We start from the raw sequence: 24,857 nt of genomic DNA, 5'->3' as shown, positions 1-24,857 counted from the left end.
CAGCCTTTACATTCAGTTATGGTAATAACTGTGAGACTCTGGGGCTTTTGTGAGCTGTGCTGCTCTTTCTATGGATGATTTTTTCTTTTTTCAGCTCTACTAGTTCTTCTTTGAAGAGCAAATCGCCTGTAGGAGAAGCTGCTGTATACAAGGGTTTTAGTTTATCCTTTAGCACAGAACAGTCCCAGCTGCTTCTTTTGGGGTAGAAGAAAAAGAAGAGTTTGGATTTCATATCCCGCCTTTCACCTCCTTAAGGAGTCTCAAGCAGCTAACAATCTCCTTTTCCCTTCCTCCCCCACAACAAACACTCTGTGAGGTGAGTGGGGCTGAGAGACTTCAAAGGAGTGTGACTAGCCCAAGGTCACCCAGCAGCTGCATGTGGAGGAGCAGAGACGCGCACCCGGTTCACCAGATTACGAGTCCACGACTCTTAACCACTACACCACACTGACTCTCATTTGGGGTAGGGATATAACAGGGAAGATTATGGAAGCTATCAGGAAGGGGATGTTTGTGGTCAGTGTGATCCAATAAAAAGTACACGCCATTACCTACAGAAGAACATTTTGGACTTCATGGGATAGTTGGCAATATGTGATAACAGTAAAATATCAGATGCTTATTTCATCGGCTATTTGATTGGCACCCCAAGCCTAGCAAGGATAACAATGAAACTATGTTAACCATTGTAGAGGAGATATTCTGGGGGGTGCAACACAAGTTGATGAGACACAAAGGACACAAAGACACAAAGGTAAGGCTCACTTGCTACCTTGATGAGCCATGGATTCACTATGTTGATGATGCACAAAACAAGGCATACAAAGTCAGGCGTCCAAGATCCTTAGATTATTTTCTGGTTTTGAGCAGGGATTGGAGTTGGGTAAATTCAATGATCAAGCAACAGTGAAGGTCCTGCTGAAGAGGATGCCATGAAAATGGACTTCTTGGAGGTAAATTGCCTTTGAGAAGCAGCCTGGAAGACAAGGGTGTAGGGCCCTAATGAAGAAAGGTCTGCTGACAGAAGATGAGCAATTTCAATATTGTTTTTAATTTTCTTTGGAGAGTCTGTCTGATCCTCTGTCTGCCTGCCTTCATCTCCACAATGTGCCAAGCTTCAGATATCTTGGGACTTCTTTGTTCACATGTTTGCATGCATCTGTAGAAATTATTCTTTCTGGTTCCACACCTCTCTCCTTGTACCCCCTGAGTCTGAACAGCACGATCCTCCCATCATATCTGGGTGGCTGTTGTCTTTTTTTGGATAAATGCATATATAGTACCGCTCTTTCCAGAAGCTGTAAATCGCCTGGCAAGTCCCCACGCAGTGCAGGATGCTGCCTGGTATTTTATAGTTCTGCTTTGAGTTCGCATCTGTTTTTATAATGGCCATAAAAACAGCTGCAAATCAAAACCACACTGTTGCGTTCCTCAGACGCAGCCTTCGGATAGCAGCTTCAAAGCCAGTGGTGCAATCTAGCATCCTTCAGCAGAAGCTGGAGAAGCAAATGGCAGGTCTGCTTTCTAGAAATAGGGACTGAAGGTAAGATCAGCCAGACAGTGCTTGGCTTTTATTGATTTAACTTAAGACAAGGTTCCATTAAACATATTCACATGCATAACTTGTCCTAAAGCAGCGTGCCTATCATCAAAAAGATTCCCTGCTAGTGACTATGTGAGATGTATGGCATATCCCATAACATCTTGTACCACAATGTTAAAGGGAGTGGGAAAACAACTATACTATATTCAATCTGCCAAGCAAAAAGAAAGATCAGCTCAAACGTGGAAGCAAAATAGACTACTACAGATGCAAAACTGTTTTGTTAATGGACTATCTGACTACAATCAAATTTGCAAAGAGAAGGCAGGCTCCTGCCAAATATTATGGCAGGAGCCAAATAAATGTAAGTAGGCTGAGATGCTTATCTGGTAGGCAAACATACTGATTTGGTGTTAGCCTATATCAGTCTGACATTGCACAGCATTATGGTAAAAGGCATTATGGAGATGTGAATCCTGTCCCTGCACTATTTTCTTTGTAAAAATCAAGGACAAAGAGGTGTCTATGCACTTTCCTATACTTGTATGCAGACTGAGAAGAACATTGGGGTAGTGCACAAAACCACTTCTATACACACTAAACACTGACTTTCTGCCCCTGCATGCTTCCCTGTGTATCATTTAAAGCAAGTGTTTGTAACATTTGGGGCAGGGCTGAAACACATCTATCGGCACAGCCAGTGCAGGGCACACTGGAGCTTTTAGACACTGATGTGTGAGGCCTTCCACAGGGGTGCGTTTTACTCCCTGACCACAGTCCCTCTTTGAGAGGAAGGTCAAAGCTGTGGCTTGGCCTTTTGCACTATGCAGGGTGACTACAAACTTTGCCCCAGCAGCTGATTCCCAGCCAGCTCCCGCTAGCCAAATATTTATATATCCTGTTACAGTTTACTTTCAAGCTCATGCTTCCAGAGGTGTTCTCTCCTATTCTGAAGTGGCTACTTCCCAGCACAGTGACATATCCTATTACTGTTTGCTTAGTATACAGGGGAAGCCAAGACATCATGCAGGGTAATTTAGGCCTTGCTCTGTCCACAGCGATTAGCAAAAGATTCTTCCTTCCTGGACAAAGCTAAATGCTATGCCTGCAGACTTGTCTCGTAAATGTGAGTCTGTCCCAGTCAGGTATGAAGCCGGATCTGAGAGTTCCAGTTCTAAGAAACTCCCAAACTCTCTCTCTCTGCCTCTCCACCCCATTCTCTCTGTACACATTTACATGTATGTGTGCATGTATGTGTGCATGTCGTCACACCTCAAAAAGGATATTGTTGAGTTGGAAAAGGTTCAGAAAACAGCAACCAAAATGATCCAGGAGATGGAGCGACACAGAAAGGCTCCTGGCCGTGATGGATGCAATAACAGTTGGAGGCAATATTATTTCTGAATATCAGTTGCTGGAAATCACAGGTGGGGAGAGCGCTCTTGTGCTTGGGTCCTGTTTGAGTGGTTGGCCACTGTGAGAACAGGATGCTGGACTTGATGGGCCATTGGCCTAATCCAGAAGGATCTTCTTATGTTCTCATGTTCATAAGGGCTACTTCCATGTGGGGATCTTTCTATCTGAATTGGCGCACATAAGCCGTGAAATTATACTAAGGATATTGCCAACCTCAAGTCCTTGTAAAGTTGTACCTGCTTCCATAAATCTTAAATTCAAAATAATAAGTAAGTGGTCCATTTTATTTGCTTCTGTTTCCTGAAGCCTGGAAAGGTGCTAAAGCCACAGCATTCAAGATTTTCAATAACATTATTTCACAGTGAACCCACCTAGACAATAAACAGCTTGGTAAAAACTTGTTGCAGATCTCTTATTAAATGACAGCAGGGGGGAACTATGGCAGCCAGCCAAGTGATTAAGATGAGCAGCATCGTGCCTGCCACTTTCCCTCCATACTTGTGTTCACCAGAAATGTATTCAGAGGCATACTACCTCCAGAAGTGGAGATATACCATAGCCATCATAGCTAGCAGACCCGATAGCCTTATCCTTCAGGAATTTGTCTAATACTCTTTTAAAAGGCTAAGGAGCAAACCCTACACAAATCCAGAGTGGAGTCCCTAAAACAGTTTGATGGCACCTTGTATGCCTCCTTCCAGCAACCCCTGCAGCCAAGTTGGTGCCAAACATGTTGTTCTCCTTTCCGTTGGACCACATCAGCGAGGCCAAGAGGGGAGTCTTGTCATCTAAGCAGACCAGGACCTCCATACACACTGCCCAAGCTTGCGGCCTGGAGAGATAAGTGCTGCTAATGCAGCAGTTTGGCTTCACCCCTGGAGTAGGGTTGCCATACATCCAGAATTTCCCAGACATACCCAGGATTCAGCCATCGGGAACAGCATCTGGGCAGAAATTGCTGAAATGTCCAGGAAAATCCGGATGTACGGCAACCCATGTCGGAGGTGCCGATTTTGGCAGGTTCTCAAAAAGTAGCTCCGAAACTTTATTCGTATGAGATTTTGCAAAAGAAGCTCAATAATCTTTGGGTTTGGATTGTCACTTTCTGAAATATGGCAGCCCTACACTGGAGGCAGTCTCCATTGTCTCTCGAGACAGGCGGATGCCAGCAACATGCAGGAAGTCAGTTTGAGATGCCTCATAGGAATAATAATAATAATAATAATAATAATAATAATAATAATAATAATATAATTTATTATTTATACCCCGCCCATCTGGCTGAGTTTCCCCAGCCACTCTGGGCGGCTCCCAATCAAGTGCTAAAAACAGCACAGCATTAAATATTAAAAACTTCCCTGAACAGGGCTGCCTTCAGATGTCTTTTAAAGATAGGATAGCTGCTTATTTCCTTCACATCTGAAGGGAGGGTGTTCCACAGGGTGGGTGCCACTACCAAGAAGGCCCTCTGTCTGTAACCTCACTTCTCACAATGAGGGAACCGCCAGAAGGCCTTCGGCGCTGGATCTCAGTGTCCGGGCTGAACAATGGGGGGGGAGACGCTCCTTCGGGTATACAGGACCGAGGCTGTTAATTAATAATAATTAATTAATTAATTAATTAATTAATTAATTAATAAAGCACGGAGAGACAGGCAACATTGACTTTTCTCAAACGAGAACATCATAATCGCAGGTCAAAGATTCCTATGCTGCACCATTCAGTGGGGCTCTCTGCAAAAAGGCGAGCTGCTCTGGGGACTTACTTCGTAGCATGACCCTGCCAAAGACTGTGTGGTCTCTGTCCAAAGTGCTGCAGTTCCAGCGGTGGTGACGGAATTGGTGCTGGCATTCACGGATCCACTCTTTTGCTCCTTCCCCAACGGACTGCATAATGTCTGGGTAACTCTGGCACAGCTGTCGCTGCTTGTTGACCAATCCAGGGATGTTATCGCAGATCACCCTTGCCCCCAGGGCCCCAATGTACCTGCAGGGAGAGAGAAAGTGACCCTGTAAAAAGAGCAGGACACAACTGCCAACTGGTTCAAAGTCTAGCAGCTTCTGGTGGATAGAATGAAGGGGGGCAGCTGGGTCAACGATACATTTCCTCCAAGTGGCAGTTTCCTATTTCCTGACTTTGGCCCAAGCACTTACTTAGGGCTGCTTCACACTGTTAATTTATGTATTTGTTTCTAATTATTGATATCCCGTTTAAACAAATGGATTCTATATATATAAAAGAAATTAAAATATACTAAGAATAAAAATAAAATGTGTGTTATAAATTATTGTATTTTCATTTAAAAAATAAATAAAAACCCAGGTTGTATAGACTGCTTAATCATCCATAACCTCTATGCAATTTACAGAGAATATAAAATATTCAGTAAAAAGTGTTCGTAAAAATTGAACGTTAAAAGCAATCTAACTTAAATATTTGTCAAAATCTAAGTAAAACCAGCAGTTGCTAAAAATGTACATCACCATAATATAGATACATAAGATAATAAAGATACATATCCAGATGGGCTTGCCTAAACAAAGAAGTATTTAGCAGGCACCAGAAACAAAGCAGTGAATATTGATAGTTATTAATTAAATAATCATTTTTATTTTTTATTTTAATCTATATCCCACCCTGCTTCAACAAAGCTCAGTGTGGCACACATGATTTTCCTCGTCCCCATTTTATATTCACAACAACCCTGTGAGGTAGGTTAAGCTAAGAGACAGTGACTAGCCCAAGATGAGTTGCATAACTGATTTGAACCCTTGTCTCCCCGGTCCTACTCCAACTCTGCCGGTTGTAGAGTAACGTATGACAATCTTGAAAGATAGTCTATTGTTATCCTGGGTGTTACCTTTTTAAGTGAAATGCAGTGGGATGGGGCTGTGAAGCCAATTATGGCAGCAATGCAATTAATTAAGGGCTGGTGTAAATGGAGGTAAAAGGATCCAGGGGGAGAACTGAAGGGAAGACATTGTCTTCATGCCAGGTCCACATGCAGATGGACAGCCACTCTACCCATTGAGAAACAACAGAGAGTAGATAGATCTGGCCTCTCCAGGCTTCATTAAATTACCACATCTACCAGCAACAATAGACCTGTTTTCTTAGGTTAGTTAGGTTTTCTTATGTTAGTTAGTTAGGGGGATTTCTTTCCCCCACTGAAAAAACCTGACACCAAGGCCAGTCAGCATGGCCAATAGTCAAGGATGTTGGAAGCAGAACATCTGAAGGGCCACAGGTTCTTCACCCTTGGCCTATGTCTAATGATCTGGATGAATGGAGACTGGTTAGGAAATACTGACCCGGTGCGAATTACAGATGCACACTGAACAAAGGTGTGTGGTTTTTTCTATGCCTTTGGGGTGGGCTTTCGGGCAATTTCAGGGCATTCTAAATGCACTGCGATTATTTGTTTGTTTGGGGGAAGTGGTTCTGCTGTAGGGCAGTAGCATTTTTCCATCTCTCCAACTGCAATATTTTCTCATTGGGAAAATGCAGTCTCTCCCCCCTGCCTGCTTCATGCCTCTGCCATTTTGGGACCTTTTATATGAGCTTACTGTTCTGAAATCCAGCATTGACAGTCTGGATTTTTTTAAAAATAAAAAAATACTTCTCTGAGAATATATAATTCATGATATCCTGATGTTAGCCATATTCCAACCGCCCCCCTTTTTGGCTGCGTCTGAAGCTGATAGAACAAGGCAGACCTTTTTATTATTATTTAATCCTTCTGTACAAGTTTTTCTCCCCGAGGGAAGAGAATTTTGTAGGAGTAAAAACTGCACCACGTTCCAACTTGGATTTGAGTTGCCAACATGCCGGTCTTACACTAAAACTCCAGACAGACCTGGGGGTGGGGGTGCAGTCAATACAGGGACAGGGCATTGCTGAGCCATCAGGGTGCTGCTTTGGGTCTAACAAAATTATCCCTAGCCAATGCCCTGGCTCAAAAGAACCTGGAACGTTTTGCTGAATTAATAGTGTTAGGAGCCAGGCAAGTTGAAGAGCAAGATTTCGCAGCAGCACTAAAAGGCAGAGCAGCAAGGTGTATATTTCAGAGATGTCATTTGGTGTTTGAGGATTCCTGGTACATTCTGCAAGTGCAGTGCTGGTGCCAGCTTGAGGAATTCCAAACCCATGAACCATTCATACCAAAACAAAACACTTTAAAGCACTTTCTTGTACAAGAACTTGTTTTTAGCTGGAGCCTGTAGGACAAAAGGCTAATTTTTTAAAAAAGTTATTGTATGATTCCCGAGAGTGAAACACCAACTATCATGAGACTCACTGCAGATTATTATTGTACTACTCAATTACATTTGCCTAGTCAGAATTTTGTAGATGGTGATAATTATTACAGTATTGGCCCAAATATAAGACACACCCGCAAATAAGCCGCACCTTTAAAATTCAAGGCTTATTTGTGGGTCCCTTGCACTACTGCCCTGAACGGAGGGTGGGGGCGGCTGGCACCAGCGCTCAGTGTCCTGCTCCCCAAGTTGGCACTGGCGCTCACTTTTGAGTGCGCTGTGTGCCGGCCTCCTGGTACTACTGCCTTCTGGCACTCCCAGCATACCTCCCCAAGCTGGCGCTGAGGGAGGCTTGGGAGCAGCGGGTTGCCCCAGTGGCGTAGCGTGGGGGGTGCAGGGGGGGCCGGCCGCACCGGGCGCAACATCTGGGGTTAGGGCAAATCCACGGGTTAGGGGGCGCAAATCCACGGGTTAGGGGGCGCAAATTACTTGCCTTGCCCCGGGTGCTGACAACCCACGCTACGCCACTGGGTTGCCCAACGCTCCTGGGCTGCTCTGGGGGGGGGGGGTTGAGCTACACGGCTTTGCTGGAGGCCTCCCCCCCCTTCCGCCTTCCTTAGGCGGCTAGGGGAGGCTTGGGAGTGGTGGGTGGGCTGCTTCCTGGGGGGGGGGGAGCCATAAGGCTCACAAATATAAGTCACACTTAAACTTTTCACAGCCCGAATTTGGGGGGGAAAGGTGTGGCTTATGTTCAGGCCAATACGGTATCATTTATATAGTGTTGAGGACACCTTTCCTACTGTTTTCCAGCAATCCTTACAAGCAGCCCTGAAAGACTAGGATAGTATTGTCTGAGGATGAACTAAGTGGGTTCACCTCTATGAACCCTGTGGCTGTGCTTGACAAATGAGACTGCCAACTAGGTCTAACAGGGTGGACAAGCTTAGCGTGATTCCCTTTTGTTGGGAGGCTGAACTGAAGAATAGCCAAGTACAGGTGATGTGTTGCCACAGAAACTTGAGACCCCTCTGCAAAGGGGCATACTTTTCTTCTCCCTTGGCTTGAGGTGACGTCATCAAGATGTCTCTGTGTGAAAGACAGCTATAGATGGGCGGTCTTGGAACTGAGTCTGAGAACTGCAGAGGCATGGCTTGCTTTCTGTGAGAATCAGAGCTGTGGCATTAGGGGCAACCCCTAGAAAACCAGTGGGGAAGCAGGACCTGCTAGAGTGTTCATGCTATGAAATTTCCCTCTTATGCTCAGCCGGTGTATTTGTGTAAATAAAGCCTTATATCACAGAAGTGCCATAAGCTTCCAGTGAAATCCACTCCAAGGAAACCAGACTTAAGATACATGGCCAGAACCCAGAAACCTTCCACCATTTAGAGATCAGGGTGCAAACATATACCGTATTTTTCGCTCTATAACACGCACCCGACCATAACACGCACATAGTTTTTAGAGGAGGAAAACAAGAAAAAAAATATTCTAAACGAAACAGTGGGTGTATGATTTTTGTGGTTCATGCTGTGGCCCCAGACATGTGATCTGACGGTGAGTTTGGGGTAGCCCAATGCAAAAATCCTGAGGATCCATGTGGATCCATGCTTTGTAACCATGTTTTTGCACCACTGCGGCCCCAGGCAACAGTGGGTGCGTGATTTTTTTGGTGCAAGCTGTAGCCATGGACATACTATGTGATCTGATGGTGAATTTGGGGTGACCCAGTGCAAAAATCCTGAGGATCCATGTGGATCCGTGCTTTGTAACCAGGCTCTCTGTCCCTCTCTTCTCCCCACTAAGCGGCTCTTCTCCCGCTTTGCTGTTTCAAAGTGAGCAAAGCGAGCCATGGAGGAGGGAAGGAAGGGGAACCATGGATCCTCTGCTCACGACTGCAGCAGACCCCCCCGCCATCCGTAGGCATTCGCTCCATAACACGCACAGACATTTCCCCTTACTTTCTAGGAGGAAAAAAGTGAGTGTTAGGGAGCAAAAAATACGGTATTTCATATAGTCTATATTTCCATTTCTAGATAGGAGGCTGGACTCATAGGAGAAAAATGACTTTCCTAGGGTCAACCTGTCATTTTGCGACGAGTGAAATTTGAACCAAGGTCTTCCTGGGTACAATTTCACCCACTGCATTATTTCTATCATGATCAAATATAGTCAGGCATGCTGCATCTGATCCTCTGCAGAACTCTCTGTGTGTTTACTCCAATCTTAGTCCCACTAAGTTCAATGGGACTTAGATCCAAGATAAAATGGATAGGATTCCTGCCTTAGATGAACAAATCACATTGGTTGTTGTTAATATTCTCAAGGCTTCATTTTCAGGGCCCTGAAGGCATCCCTTCAGATCTTAAAGTAACCCAGACAGTTGAGTCAAGCATGGAATTTTCCATATCCATCAAACAGCATCATTTCATTCATTCTAGAAAGAAAGCAATCCTTCTCTCTCTCTCTCTTTAGGCTAGAGAATTCAGAGAATACCTCTGAAGCTGCATTTCTGGCTGAAAAGGGAAAGGTTTGGGTAAGGTTCCAGTGTTTCAAGTTCCCAGACTGGAATTAAGACCCTCCCTTTAATAATAACGAAAAAGGCAATACGCCTGGGCAATATTTCACTGTCCACCTCACCATATGCTATCATTTGTATTAGTCACGGAGATAGCTCTCAGCTCTGCGGATAAAGACAAGGGCCCATTATTTTTCTCCTTTTTAAAATATTTGGTTTAAACTCTGGTGAGAAGTTGAGGTCATCTAGGGCTGGCGTGGTGGATAATAAACACTGCTCCCCACAGCCTTTGCAAGGGAGGGCTGTTTTGGCTAACACATATTATTTTCACAAGCTGGCTCATCAACCTTTCAGCAGCCAGAAAACACACAGAAAAGGTGGGGGTGGGGGGAGAAGATGAGGCACTGGAAAACAGCCCCTGGTCAAGTGTGAGGAGGCATGGGATGGATGAGGAAGGGGACAGGGATTCAATTGAGGAACTCTATTCAGGCCTGTGGCTGGTTTTCGGATCCAAGCTTGGTGTCGAATGATATGGGCAGAATGTTTTCTTGACCCTCAGACTGAAGAACATAAAAAGTCTAGGATGATCAGCCCACTCCACCATTTGCCTAGTGGCCATTCACCACACTGTGTGTGCAACCACTTGAAGAGCTGTCTGTCTGTGATGTCCTGCCAAGTGGTAGAGAGAGTTTTATGACTCCCTCACTTCCTGACTGGGTGTAGATGTGTGGTAAAATCTTCACCACTTAGCAGGATGTTAGAGGCAAGTGGTTGCATGCACAGTGTGGCGAACCTATTGGGGTGAATGGTTGCCTATGTTCAGCCAAGGTTGCAGTGGACAGCTAAGGCTGCATCGCCACCAGATGTTATCCTTCTTCAGAGTTTCTCAGTAATCTTTACTGAATCTTCCAGCTCCGGACGCACCAGAGGAAGGGCATGGGTTTCATAGAGGCAAATGAAAGATCTCTTCACTCAGTATCTTAGCTTTATTAACAATTTAGGACATAGAATCATAGCACTGGAAGGGCCCGAGACGGTCTTCTAGTCCAACACCCTGCAATGCAGGAATATTTTTGTTCATTGTGGGGCTATAACTCATGAACCTGAGATTAAGAGTCTCGTAGATATATTCCACTTAGGGATTGTTGGCAGGGGGAGGGAACCTGGGGACCTCCAGATGGTATTAGACTACAACTTCCATCATCCCTGACCATAACCCTTGAAGATTGGATGATGAAAATTGGAGTCCAACATCACCTTAAGAGACTCAGCTTCCCCACCCCTGTTCCGATACAACCATACAGTTCTTATCAAAATCTTTGCCTTATTAATTTTATCCAGCTTTCCCACTTCAAATTCAATAAACTGGAATTCTGTCATTAAAGAACACAAACTCCATGTCTTGATATTATGGCAAAAACTATGCTGTGAGGAGAAAACAGCTTCAGAAACTTCTAAGCAGTAGCACAAACACCATACATTTAAAGCATGCTGCCAAAGTATCCTGGGAGTTGTAGTTGGTTCTTTACAGAGCTACAGTTCCCAGCACCCTTAGCAAACTACAGTCCCCAATATTCTTTGGGGGGAGGTAATATGCTTTAAATGTGCACCTATGCACTGGTGTGATTGTTGCCAGTGCTTTTTTCATATTGCCTGTAGCAAACTGGACTTACGCACACTTGAGAACTACAGTGGTACCTTGGGTTACAGACGCTTCAGGTTACAGACTCCGCTAACCCAGAAATAGTACCTCGGGTTAAGAACTTTGCTTCAGGATGAGAACAGAAATCGAACGGCGGTGGTGCGGCAGCAGTGGGAGGCCCCATTAGCTAAAGTGGTGCTTCAGGTTAAGAACAGTTTCAGGTTCAGAATGGACCTCCAGAATGAATTAAGTTTTTAACCCGAAGTACCACTGTATTTAGATGTTAATTCACTTTCCATCTGTTTGAACTGTAGCCTTAAAAAAACAGCCCTTACAAACAACTGTCTCTCCCTCCCTCTCTCAACGTTAAGTGCATCCTCATGACACTGAAGGGAGGCTCCCCCCCCCCTCCTGAAACAGGATCAGGGGTAGTTCCACCAGAGTGTTAAGGGGGAAGTTGCTTGGCTCCCATTGCGCCACACTGTTTGTCCACAAGCTCAGAGATCTTCAGCCAAAAATTTCATGGTTCGTTTAACTCAATATGTGAAATTCGGTCCCCCTTTTGGCCTCTCCATTGCCTTGGCTTTCTCACTTTTGAGCTAGTTTCCTTCCTGTCCAAGCTCTTCCAGCCTCACCCTCCAGTCCTTAGGCCCCACGAGAATCTCTAGCTCCCCCTGACCCGTTCCTTGTGGCCCTTCCTTTGCTCGGCAATTTGCTCCTTCGTGTTGCTTTCTGCCTCATCTTCCCCCACATTCCCCCTTTGGGTTCCTGCTTTTCATCCTACTGCCTAATGGCTCTGGTCTGTGCCACCTTTTTCAACTAATTTGCCACTTGATCCTCTTTCAAAAGGGACTTGGCTCAGTTGGTAAAGCACCCGCTTTTCATGCAGAAGGTCCTGGGTTCGATCCCCAGCCTCTCCAGTTAGGGCTGGGGAGAGAAACTGGTCTGAAACCTTGGAGAGCTTTTGCCACTCAGTATAGACAATACTGAGCTGGGTGCCCTGATGGTCTGGCTCAGTGTAAGTTAGTTTCCTCTGTTCCCAATTCCTTATGTAGCCTTCCTGTTTGTCTACCACCACTTTCTCACCAGTTTCCCAGCACCAAGTTCATGCTCCAATTTCTCTCAAAATTGTTAATGTGCATTGCCGTTCAAATGGTGTGTGTGCACTGTGTCATGTGATGTGGGGTAGGGCTTACCTGGTTCCCCCAATATTTTATTCAAGTGGGCACCCCTGCGCCTTGTTCTCTTAGAATGGCAATGGTGCCCACCTGAGAGGTGCAGGAACTGAGTTCTGGCAAGTTCTGGCTGAAAAAAAGCCCTGCTCTTGAGCTGAAAATCTGTTGTCCCAAAATTCCAAGATAATGACCAGATTTTAGATATCTTATTCCTTGTCATTTTTTAATGGGGAGGTTAATGACTGGCCAGTGAATAACATATGGTTGTACCTTCTGTTTTAATGCCATTGTTCAAATGATCCCTAATGCAGAAATGTGTCCTATGATTTCCCATTTTTGGCACTGTCACTTGATATTTCAATAGCCTACCCACAATTAAATCTTTGCTCAATTATCCATTTAAATAAAAAGGAATAAAATATGAAATATAATATTATCAATGTGGTTTTGATTACATGTCTAGTTATTGTGCACTGCTACCACATTACATTGGGCTTAATAGCATAACATTTATTGTTTTTGCATATGAAATTGTTTTAATTTGTTTTTATATGTGGAATTGATTTCAGTTGGTTGTATATCTGATGTTAGTTTCTGTGTTGTATCTTAACTGTTCTTGGCTGGGGTTTTTTATTGCATTTGTGCGTTGCCTTGAGACATGTGTGGAAGGCAATTAATTAAATAAGGATAAAAGGAATTGCTTTCATATGTGGAACTGTTTAAATAGTTTTTACATATTTTTTACATGCCTTGTTTTTATTGTTGATATTTTTATTTTGAAAACGCTTCAAAATTTATTCTGGGAAGTGATTCATAAATGGAAATGAATATCAGACAGACAGACAGACAGAGATCTGGTTCCTTTATCTCTGAGCCAGGGCAGGGCAGTGGTTAAGAATTTTGGACTAGGGAAGCACAGGCTCAAATCCCTTCTTAGCCATGAAAATTGAGGCAGCCTACCTTACAGGGTTGTTACTTGGATAAAATGGGTTGTTGCATGCAAGCTTCCTAAAGAAAAGAGAGACTATATATGAAGGGCCACTAAAAAGTGACAGGCAACAGAGAGAGGGAGACACACAGATAAGATATGGCAGAAAGAATAAACTGCTCCACTCACTTTTACAATTTTCGATCTGTAGTATGGAATTGCATTGTAAGGCAGGGGTGGGGACCTGAGGCTTTTGGGACAAATGTGACTCATCAAGCTTCTCTAGCTCATCCTTTGGACTCTCCCCAGGCCACAGCACTCACCAGCTCTGCTCTGGCCCTCTTTGAGTGCTTTTGCCTGGCTGGATTTGGCTTTGACTATGATCGGCCTTCTTGCTTGCCTTGATGTAGCACTGTCTGGGTAGAAACCTCTGACTTTTGCGTGACTGCAACGTAGCTTACTGTACAGAGGTGGGCTTCACATCCATTGCTCCACCAACTTTTTCTGCTGCCCCTCATCACCTGGAAAGCTGCCCATGGAGGAATACAGGTTGAATAAATTTTCCCCTCCCTGCCATTGAAAAAGATGCTGTTCTAGCACCCCACCAAGACAGATCTACGATTTACCAAACTACAGGGTTAAAATCACTGGTTGACATTGCAGTAATTCAACCATGAGCTCACTCACAATAGGCAAGCAACATTTGAGTTTTTTTCTGGCATGTGTTTCTCAGTCCATGTCCTGCTCCCATTTGATGGATTAAAGTTGTACTACACTTTCTCCCTGAAAAGGAATTTTAGGAAGAGTTGCTTAATTTGACGACGGCAGCCCAGATACTCTTAGTCCAAAGATGGAAGGAAGAGAAAACACCTGCAAGAGAAGAGTGGACAACAAAACTGATGGACTCTGCTGAGATGGCTAAAATGACTGAAAAAATCAGGAACCAGGATGATAAAAACTTTAACAAGGACTGGGGGAAAATTGTAACTTACTTGAGAGAACACTACAAACAGTTAAAAACATTTAGCAGGATTGAAATAATACTTGCAATGCAAAAATAACTATAGATACAAATAGAGTTTTATGGACAAATAGAGGGCGATATGATATGCAGTCAAAAATTGTTATCAGCGGACTCTATGGAGGGAAGGGGGACACAGGTGGCGCTGTGGGTTAAACCACAGAGCCTAGGACTTGCCGATCAGAAGGTTGGCAGTTCGAATCCCCATGACGGGGTGAGCTCCCGTTGCTTGGTCCCTGCTCCTGCCAACCTAGCAGTTCAAAAGCACATCAAAGTGCAAGTAGATAAATAGGTACTGCTTTGGCAGGAAGGGAAATGGTGTTTCTGTGCGCTGCTCTGGTTCGGCAGAAGCAGCATAGTCATGATGGCCACATGACCTGGAAGCTGTACGCTGGCTCCCTCGGCCAATAAAGCAAGATGAGCGCCGCAACCCCAGAGTCAGTCACGACTGGAGCTAATGGTCAGGGGGTCCCTTTACCTTTTTACCTTTATGGAGGGAAGGAAGGAAGTCCAAGAATTAGGGGAATTCTACACTTTTTATTTTATTTGTGAATGTAAAATTAAATTGTAAAACTAATAAACAATTATTACAAAAAATAAAAACATGCAGATGAAAAAGGAGTTGCTTTATTCATTTTTATTTTTGCATATCAGGAACCTTATTAAAATGTTCTGTGACTATTTTCTCCACAGTGTATATCAGGAGTTTGGAAATTGCCATACAGTGATGAAGTGAAAGGCTCCCTGATACATAGGAAGGTTGTGTAAGAGCTATTTGTTTTAAGAAAGATGCAAATTCTTCTGGTGCTGTTGATCAAACGTTCTTCCAGACCAATGATGTTAGGATCCCAAGGCTGACTATCTTTCCTTGAAGGAACTTCCAAGGATGCATAATAAACCACTAGTAGCCATAGGTCTCTTGTCCTTGCTGTGAGAAATTTCAAAAATCTCTGTTGAATTTTCGCACTGAGAAAATGCCAGATGCAATTAGCACAGAGAGTGGAATCCAATGTTGCACAATTAAATGGGGGCAGTTATTATGATTATTTTATCATTAACCTGTGCACTAATACGCTGTGTATTATGTTTTTATTATTATGCTTCCTAAATTATGTTCTTAATGTTGTACACGACCCTGGGATATTTGGATAAAGGGTGGTATATAAATCAAATAAATACATAAATATCATCTTCTTCTCCTCCTTCCTCCAGTATGCCTGCAAAATCTGTTCTGGAAGGTCCCCTAAGTCCTTCTGGAGCAGATTTTGAGGATGTGTGGAAGGCTGAAGAGGCGAGGCGAGGAGAGTGAAGTCCATGAGGAGATGACCCTCATGGTCCCTTCCACCTGTACAATTCTATGATTCTAATTCTGTTCCACCCTTGTACAGACAGCATTGGTTATATCCCATAAGCATGAACTGAGAATTTGACGCATAGCCCACTCTTATATTAGGGCCCATTCTTCCTGTCTTCTCTGCCCAGACTGCATGGGACAGGACAAAGGTAATCAACAGTGTGGTACAATGCCTGTAAATAACTGTTGTTATTATTTATTAAATATATATACTGCCCTTCATCCGAGGATGAAGAGAACCATCTTCTCCAGCACCTTGTCCCATGAATGTATACTTCATGCACTAACTCACCCCATTGCCACACTTCATTTTATAGGACCCTTCCCCTGACTGGTGTCCTTCAGATGTGGTTGGACTCCAACTCCCATCAACCTTAGGTGGCAGAGCAAATAATTGATGGTGGTGGTTATAGTCCTAGGCATCTGAAGGTTGGATAAAGCTGTTCAAGAGTGAGTACGAAGCAGAAGCGGGAGGCAATGAAGGGCCAAGAAGTGTCAGTGTGATTCAAAAAGGGTTTAGCAAAGCCATGACACAAGCGAAGGAGCCAAGAGCAGATGTTAGAAGATAGCAGAGCTCCACCACTCATGGTTGTTTGCCAGTCTTTTATGGAGGAAGCTCCTTCCTGACCCCAAACATGTTCCTGCAGAGCCATCAGGTAGAGCCTCCCTAAGGCAAAATTTCAAGTCATGTTATTGTCCGCAACTCACAGAGGCAGCCAAAGATTTACACTCTTGTCCACTTTTTCTGCCAAGGGTCTTGACTGAGGCAAATATTATTTTAAGGATAAAGCCAGAGGGAGAGAGCATAGGAAGGTCACTAATTGCTCTTTTCCCCCTGCGGTCCACCTTGCCAACAAAAGTCCCACTTCCAAAGCGCCAGCGTCATGCTGTGTGAGGTGATTACTGTCTGCGGTGATAGGCCAAGAAACTTCGGAGACCTACTTTGCATGCAATGTTAGCTAGCAGGCGTGCTCTGTATCTAGTTCGCACAGGCATAAATAAATTAGGGCCACTAAAGAACTGGAACTGACACCAACCGCTTACATTGTGCAGAAATGCGCCAAATGGGAAAGTAGCAACAACTTTACAAAGCCTCTGATCAGGCTGAAGTTAGGCCTTTCTTTTCATGTACCATTAATAACCTGAGCTGGACTATAATGGGACCTATGCAACGTAAGCTGATTGGGGGAATCTTTCTAACACCTCTTGTTTGTTTGCCCTTTCCCATCTCTTTGTGGGCAAGTTGGTTCAAGCCCACTATAAAGAAAGGTGGGGATGAAAGGATGCTATCTGGGTGGGCACATCTTCAAGGCTTCTCTTTCTCCATGGATTCAGAAGATTGTGATGGAGTTGGCACCACTTTGTCCTCCTGCCCATCTGACACTCTCTCCCTCAGTGTGTGGATTACGGGGAGCAGGGCCAGCTCCCTTATGAAGCAAGGTGAGGCAATCACCTCAGGTGGCAGGATCCACAGGGGCAGCGGATCCCAGTGTAAATCTTTATTCCACACACACACACACACACACACACCCATTCTTCCTTGACAGGGAGCTGGGAACCATTTTGTGATTTGCCTCAGATGCCAAAATGTATTGGGCTGGCCCTGGCTGGGAGAGTAAAAGACTTGTGTGCTGTGTTCAGTGAGAAGGAATGTAAGGATTGATGGATGGATGAAGAAACAGATGGGGGGGGGGACTGTAGAAAGAAAAAGAGGAGGACAGACACACCCTGTGGGGTATGCAAAGGGGAAAAGAAGAAGGTATAACTGGGATTTTTGTGAGGGGGGGGGAACCTTTCCATAGTCCAGAGTGAAAAGAGAGCTTGTGTTATGAGATGCAAGAGGGGGAAAGACTAACAAAAGCAGGTTAAAGAGAAAACAATTAAAATCATAAAAAAATGATGTGCTTAACATACTGATGAGTTAACTCAAGCCCTCTTGAGTTAATAAAAATGTAAACGGGATCTTTCAATGGTGAGTACAAAAACGAGCCTTCTGACATGAGTTTTTTAGCCAGCATTTGTTGCTAAGATGTATCTGTGGGCAGGCCTTTTGGTGAAATGTCAGAACCCAAGATGTGGGGGATGTTTGAGACTCCTGCATACTCCACAGACTCTTCCTGCAGCCACAGCCATGACTGCCATATATTCTAACATGGCATCTCTTATTTCGGCAGAGAATGCTACAGACCCAAAGAACATAATGGATATCCCATTCTAGGCAGCATAGTCCATTTTAAAACAGGCATGCACCATTATTCCTCCAGATGAATCGCAATGGTCACAAATTGTAACAGTGTGACAGATGAATTATATTTTTCTCTGTATCTCCTTCATTGTGTGTAACATTTAAGGTCTTTGTGTACTAAATGGAAGGGGCCACCAGCTAACTTCCAAGTGGAGTCTGCCTGCCAGTTGCTTAAAATAAGATTAAAAACTGCTTAGATTCAGCCACTTTGTTCAGTCCCATGCAGATTCTCTTTGTGCTTTTAAAAAGTGATGCTCTGCAAAGCCAAACAAAATAATTAGCAGTAGCATTTTTAAAACTTGAGCTGAACCTTCCAGCCAAGTGAGGAACCTCACTATCTGAGCTAAGCTGGCACATTAACCAGGGTTTGCAGGGAAACAATAATTTTTAAGAACATTGAAAGTGGTTTGAAAGAAGTTTCTCTCCCCATGTTGTGCACATTTCTTTGTTTCACTATTGCCTCTTTCTGAAACACCTGTTTACTGGAGTAGCAAGGAGAAATGAATATATTTACACTGGCTATGAGATGGGTGAGAGTTTGGATGTGTGGGAGATGGCTTTGGTTACTTACTCATTTGAGCAAGCCGAGGGAAAAGGTATTCTGTACATGTTCAGAAATGCTCTCCCTCTTCATTGTTATGCCTTCACATTTTTAGACTGGACTCGGTCACTGAAAGGTTTCAGGCCTGAATTCCAAGTAAATCTCCATTTCAAACCATGAACTGTACTTCCAGCGAATACCACATCATTGACACAACTCCCATTTAACCTGCGAATCAGGCAAAGGCCATGGTTACAGTACATATTAGAAGTGCCATTCTGCCCTGCCACTGCTGCCACTCTCACCACCATACCTACTGCTGCCACCACCACTGCCACCGCTCTGCCAGTGTTGTGACCCTGCCAGGCAGCGCCAACTTCAAGCGAGATTGCACCAATTTTGACTGAGATCTCACCAAAATAGTCTGTGATCTTGCAGCGTGTGTGATTTTGGGCAAGATCTCACCCAAAGTTGGTGTGATCCGGCCTGAAATCAGCGCCACTAGCAGCATTGCTTCTCTGCTTCTGGCAGAGGTCGTGGAGCAAGCAGGACAAATCTACTAATTTGCAGTTTCTGAAACAATGCACAAACCAAAACACGACCTCCTTTCAAAATCTGCTGTTCTCTGAACTTTGCAATGCAGTTTGGAAACCAAGCAAAATGTACAGAAATGCATGTATTATTGAAAATAGCATATGGAGGTCGGCCAATTGGTGCCAAAGAAGGATAGAATTTTCTTTATGTATGCTACAACAGCAGCAAGAATACTTATTGCAAAGTACTGGAAGACACAAGATCTACCCACCCGGGAAGAATGGCAGGTGAAGGTGATGGACTACATGGAACTGGCAGAAATGACTGGCAGAATCCGAGACCAGGGAGAAGAGTCGGTGGAGGAAGATTGGAAGAAATTTAAAGATTATCTACAGAAACATTGTAAAATTAATGAATGTTAGAAGGATGTTGGAATGAAGTTATGTGGTTTTAGCAGAAATGTTATAAAGGTTTAGGAAAAAACAGACTGTTAATTGGTGAAAGGAGGGAAAGTAAAGTTACATTATATTAAGATAAATTACAGGACAAAAATTGGAAAAGATGGAAAGGATTTGCTGAAATAGTTAACCGAACTAGAATACAAAAAAGGGAGGTGTGAGGAGGTCAAGGAAACAAGCAAATGAAAGATAAGTTATGGGAAGATTCGCTGCGTTTTTTAATGGATTTTATTTTTCTATTTTTCTATTTTTCTTTTTTTTTCTTTTTTCCTTATTGTGATGTGTTGTTTTGTTTTTGCTTAGTATGGTGTTTTTCTTTTTTCTTTTTGTAATCTTTAAAACTTTAATAAATATTATTTAAAAAAGAAAAAAAAAAAGAAAATAGCATATGGAAATGCATTACATAAGGGAAAAGTGCTTTGAAAACATGTGTATGCTAAGCAAAACACAAAGATGTGTGTAGTAAGGATGAATTTTCACTAAAATGCTCTTGAAATTTCATGAGAACTCTTTTTTTTAAAAAGCAAACTGGTGTGGAAATGTGGAAAACTTGTTAACGATGGGAGAATGAGAAACAGATAAGCCAGAATAGTCATATTCCCCCAACCCTCTTCATCACCCCTCTCCTTACACCACAGTCCCAATCCTGATTGCACATCTCTCCCCATCACTGCTATTTAAATAAGAAAAATCAGACACGATATGCTTTCAATGCATCAACTAGTTTGGTCCTAACTTTACTCTTCTGATGAAGCCTAAGAGGTTTCAGAATAAGTCGCTACTCTCTCCTCCCTCTTCCTATCTCCCACTCTGAATCTGCTTGGCACTTCGCAGAAGAATTCACATTAGATGGGCTGGGAGAAGTGAAATTTTATTATGCGGCTTTCTCTCTCTCTCTCCCCCACCCCCCGCCTGCCTTTATTTTCCATGAGTGAATCTGTTATCAACACAGATCTAGATCTGCAACTGCCAAGTGCTCGTTCTCTCCCTGGCCCCTTAATGCAGCCTGCCCTTGACGCAGCCCTCAAGACAACAGAAGAAAACTGTCACATATCGCCTCCCAGTTGTTGTGCTCCCCCCTCCCTTGTTGTAATAATCCTTTGGCTCTTCTTCCAATAAACAAGGAGAATCCTAAATTGCTTCTTGGATAAACACAACAATCAGAGGCAGCCCTGTCTATTTACTCAGCAACATACGTTTTGTTTTAAACCCCAACAAGCGTGTATTCCCGGTGAGCACATGCTCCCATGAGGGAAGTGGGTAGCCAGAATCTCAGGGGAATCCAGATGCTCATCTTACTTGTTATCCTACCCTGTTCATGTGGCCAAGCTGATGATTTTCTGCTCTGCTCTCAACTGAAAAGAGAGCTCGCCCAGTACAATGGGTTGAAAATTGAACAGAAGATTTGCCCGGGGGTGGGAATGCAAAGTTGTTAAAATGTTTTTCTGTGGAAGAGGGATATATCCTTTCCCTCAGAGCACAAGGAGCCTCTGCTCCTGACCTTGGGAACCAAAAGAGTCAGTGGCGTGCTTTGAGGCAGGGTTGGGAATGTGTCTCTCCATATAGTGTTGAAGTCCAGCTCCCATCATTCTCAGCCAGCGTGGCCAATTTCTTCCAGTCAGCAGTTACAATGGGGAGCAGGGGGGGACGGATGACTTTCCACTAAGACTTGCAGTTTAACATCCCATGGAGCACCCATCCCTGATCTATATGGCAACCAGTGTGTATGGATATGATTTCATGATTCTACTAATGATAATGACACATTGTGTCAGTCCTGTTTCAGGTAAGCTTATAGGTGCCTTCTTGGTTCAATGTATTGCCTGGAACAAGATGATAATTTACCCCTCTTCAAAATGTAAGTCAGAATTTTATAATTTACTCCTTTCAAAATGTCCGTATTGTTGTTGTTTGCCTGTGTTGGGACTGAAGGCTGACTGCTGGTAATATTTAGCAGGTCTATAGTTTGGCTTACTACCCACAGTATCATTTGGAAGAAATGCTAAACATGTAATCCCTTCACGGCTCAACAGTGGATACCATCACAGCTTTCTCAATTGAATTAGAATTTCAGAGTGAAGCCTGAGTTATAGATATACAGGATGTTTTTCTAAGGGGTGGGGAGAGGGGGTAGGTGGGTGTATGAATGGGTTGGCAGTTGGTTATTTAAAGACTACACTTTAGATGTGTAGCACGGGATGTTGTCTGACTCATTAAGCACAATGCATTATGGTACATGATACTGCATTCTGCAAAGCTCAGGAGCCACCTGTCATTTGTGACTTGGATACAAGTTCCTGTGATGGGTGAGTCTGACAGTTTTGGTTTCTGTCACTTCCCCCCCTCCCCAATCTTAAGTTCAGTCGTGCACATTTCTATATAGTTTTGTTATATATTTTTAAAGGCTTCATGAAAATTCATCAGCATTTGTGTGTGAATTTCTCCTAATGTGCACATTCTGCCTGATATACACATTTTTGCAATCAAAAATTAACATTTTTTTTACATTCGTTTCATTAATATGTGCATTTTTTTATCCACACTTTGGTACATCCATTTTTGTAACACTTATTTGGTTGTAGAACAGCATGGCACCATTTGGACATGCATGAATTTCGAAGGATGTCTGTGTTTCAGTTTATGTATTATTTTAGGACATGCAAATTAGGTAGATTCACCGTTCCATGCAAACTGAAACAAATTTGTCCCTCAACTCTACCTGAGATCAATGCTGCCCTTCAATATTTTCACATCTCAGGCAACAAGCCAAAACTGACTTTCCCACAATCCACTCAGGATTTTTAATGTATAAAATAGTATACAAAATGAGAGTAGAGATTACACCTTTAAAGAAAGAGGCATGCCATTTTATTTTTTATAGATTTATATACCACTTAATAATAATTTAAAATTTAGCAGTTTTATGTAAAATAGTATAAATACATTCAGGGAGTGTGAGAAAGCATACCTTAAAAACAGTACCTAACATAAAAACATCAAAATATAGATAAAATCAGTAGTTTCAAAATCTGTTTTGATAGTATTTAGTACGTACACAAAACAGTACAATAAAATTGCCTGCCTGGTAGAAATAGACAGGGAGTCACAGAAAATAGATGTTGCCATGCTAAAAAAAATGTATGGTGTTTGGTCCTTTTCAGTGTGACATTATTCCACTCCTTTAGCCTTGCTAAGGCTTCTCCAAGAAGTGCAAAGGGAGTGTCAACTTTTTATGTGCCCACATTGCACATGGATACTGAAGCCTTTCCCCTCCTCTTTGTTCAATGACTTCAAAGTTGACATGAGGCCTCTTTGGCCAGACAGGGGAGAATTGTGGAAAAGACCCAAGCAATTGCTAGGCAATGGGCCACATATTTTTCTCAGTTTCCCCGTCTGCTGATCTGGAAAGGGCATCGTGCTATCTTGACAGTGGTGCAGTCTTGGGCAGCTGTTTGGGTCACTCAGCTTCCAGTGCTGGCTTGTCTAGAGGAAAGATTTGGTGTACTTTGCACTCTGCAGCAGATCCAGCTACAGGCTGCATGCCCTTTTTTAAAAAAACCATATTTTCAGCCATCAATATCAGTTTTGCAATGGGTTGCAAAGCACCCTGGAATGCAAAGTGTTGCATAAAAGCAAGATTTTTTTCTTTTAAAAAAAGTAATATTATTATAAACTCTTACTACTTCGTTAAACCCTGTTGGAAATGAGGTTATCCTGGCCTGTTAAAATAAGTTGACGCTGTGGAATGATTAATAGTCTTCATTTCCTCACGTACAGTCACAGTACTGAATTGACACCGTTGGTCACACACAGCTACCTCTTATCCCGACTTCATTTTGGTGGCTTTATTTTTATTTCCCTGTCCTCGTTCTATAATAATTTTAAACATATTTTGGGCAATGTACTTTCATACCACTGAAAGCACTCCAAATCAGCCCATCAATGGATTTCCTCCACATGTATGTTGTGGGTATTCTATAACAACATACAGGACGCATGGGGTTGGGATGGATATGGGAGGCTGTTAATTTCCAAAGGAGAGATGTTGAGGTTTAAATTTCCTAGAAGCCATTATCTTCAGACCTGCTTCCTATTTTCAGCCACCTAAGGATTAAGACACTCTGTACATCCTTAGAGACATTCTGGCCCCCCTTTCACTTCTTTTATTGAAACAAGCCAGCTTCATAACCTATGCCAGGGTTCAGCAAAATTTTTCAGCAGGGGGCCGGTCCACTGTCCCTCAGACCTTGTGGGGGGCCAGACTATATTTTGAAGAGGGAAAAAAAATGAACGAATTCCTATGCCCCACAAATAACCCAGAGATGCATTTTAAATAAAAGCACACATTCTACTCATGCAAAAACACACTGATTCCCGGACCGTCCACAGGCCGGATTTAGAAGGCGATTGGGCCGGATCCGGCCCCCTGGCCTTAGTTTGCCTACCCATGACCTATGCTTCGAAGTTGTCTTGTTTTGTACAAACCACTGTTAGTATTAACCAGAGTTTGTTGGGTTTAATTAATCACATGACAAACTCTGGTTAATTAAAATAAAGGGTTTTTTTGGGGTGATTTCCAAATTCAGCCTATGTGTTCCACTGCCAAAACTCAACACGAGTTCTGTGTTCTACAGCCGATCCATGATGAGATCAGGCTCATCATGAAGTTCATGAACTTTGGGTGTGAGCCCCATTATCTTTAAAGTCTAGACCAATTTGGAAACCTCCACATACCAATCTGTGCCATTGCAGCACATATTTGTGAAAGGTGCCACAGGGGCCAGGAATGTAAAGTGCAGGAAAGTAGATTTAGATTGGTTGTATAATGCTAGCACGTTTTTGTCAAAGTCATAAAATGAATGACCTTCACATTGTCTTATTTTATGTTTCCTCTGAAAAGCAAATGCCTGCAGAAGAACTATAGTTGCGGAAGGCTCTTAATGCTTGCAATTTTAAATGACCAGTTGGCTCCAAGAAAGGATATTTGCTTAGTTTAGACTGTGACAAAGCACAATCTTTGCATGCACAATGGCCCAGGTTCAATCCCTGGCATCTTCAGGTAAAAGGATCGGCTTACTAGGTGATAGGAAATATCTCTGCTACAAAAGAAACCTACAAAACTATTTAGAAAAGAAGTCCAATGAGGACTAAGTATGCTCAGTGGTCATGGGATGCTGACTGACAGATAGTTGGGGGTGAAAAAGACTAGGGGGGGGGGGAAAGTTG

At 43.2% G+C, this 24,857-nt stretch overlaps 1 protein-coding gene across 1 annotated transcript in view; it reads right to left on the bottom strand.

The window, feature by feature from the left end:
* The window catches only part of WNT2B (Wnt family member 2B), a 45,110-nt gene that overhangs the window by 6,068 nt on the left and 14,185 nt on the right, over nt 1-24,857 (bottom strand). The window contains exon 2 of the mRNA XM_083617551.1: nt 4,725-4,945. Within this exon, the coding sequence (XP_083473677.1) occupies nt 4,725-4,945 (221 nt within the window). The remainder of the gene's footprint in view (nt 1-4,724; nt 4,946-24,857) is intronic.

Source organism: Podarcis filfolensis (assembly GCF_964270895.1).
Source record: "Podarcis filfolensis genome assembly, chromosome: 6".
NCBI lineage: Eukaryota > Metazoa > Chordata > Lepidosauria > Squamata > Lacertidae > Podarcis > Podarcis filfolensis.
This window is presented reverse-complemented; position numbering and strand designations above follow the sequence as displayed.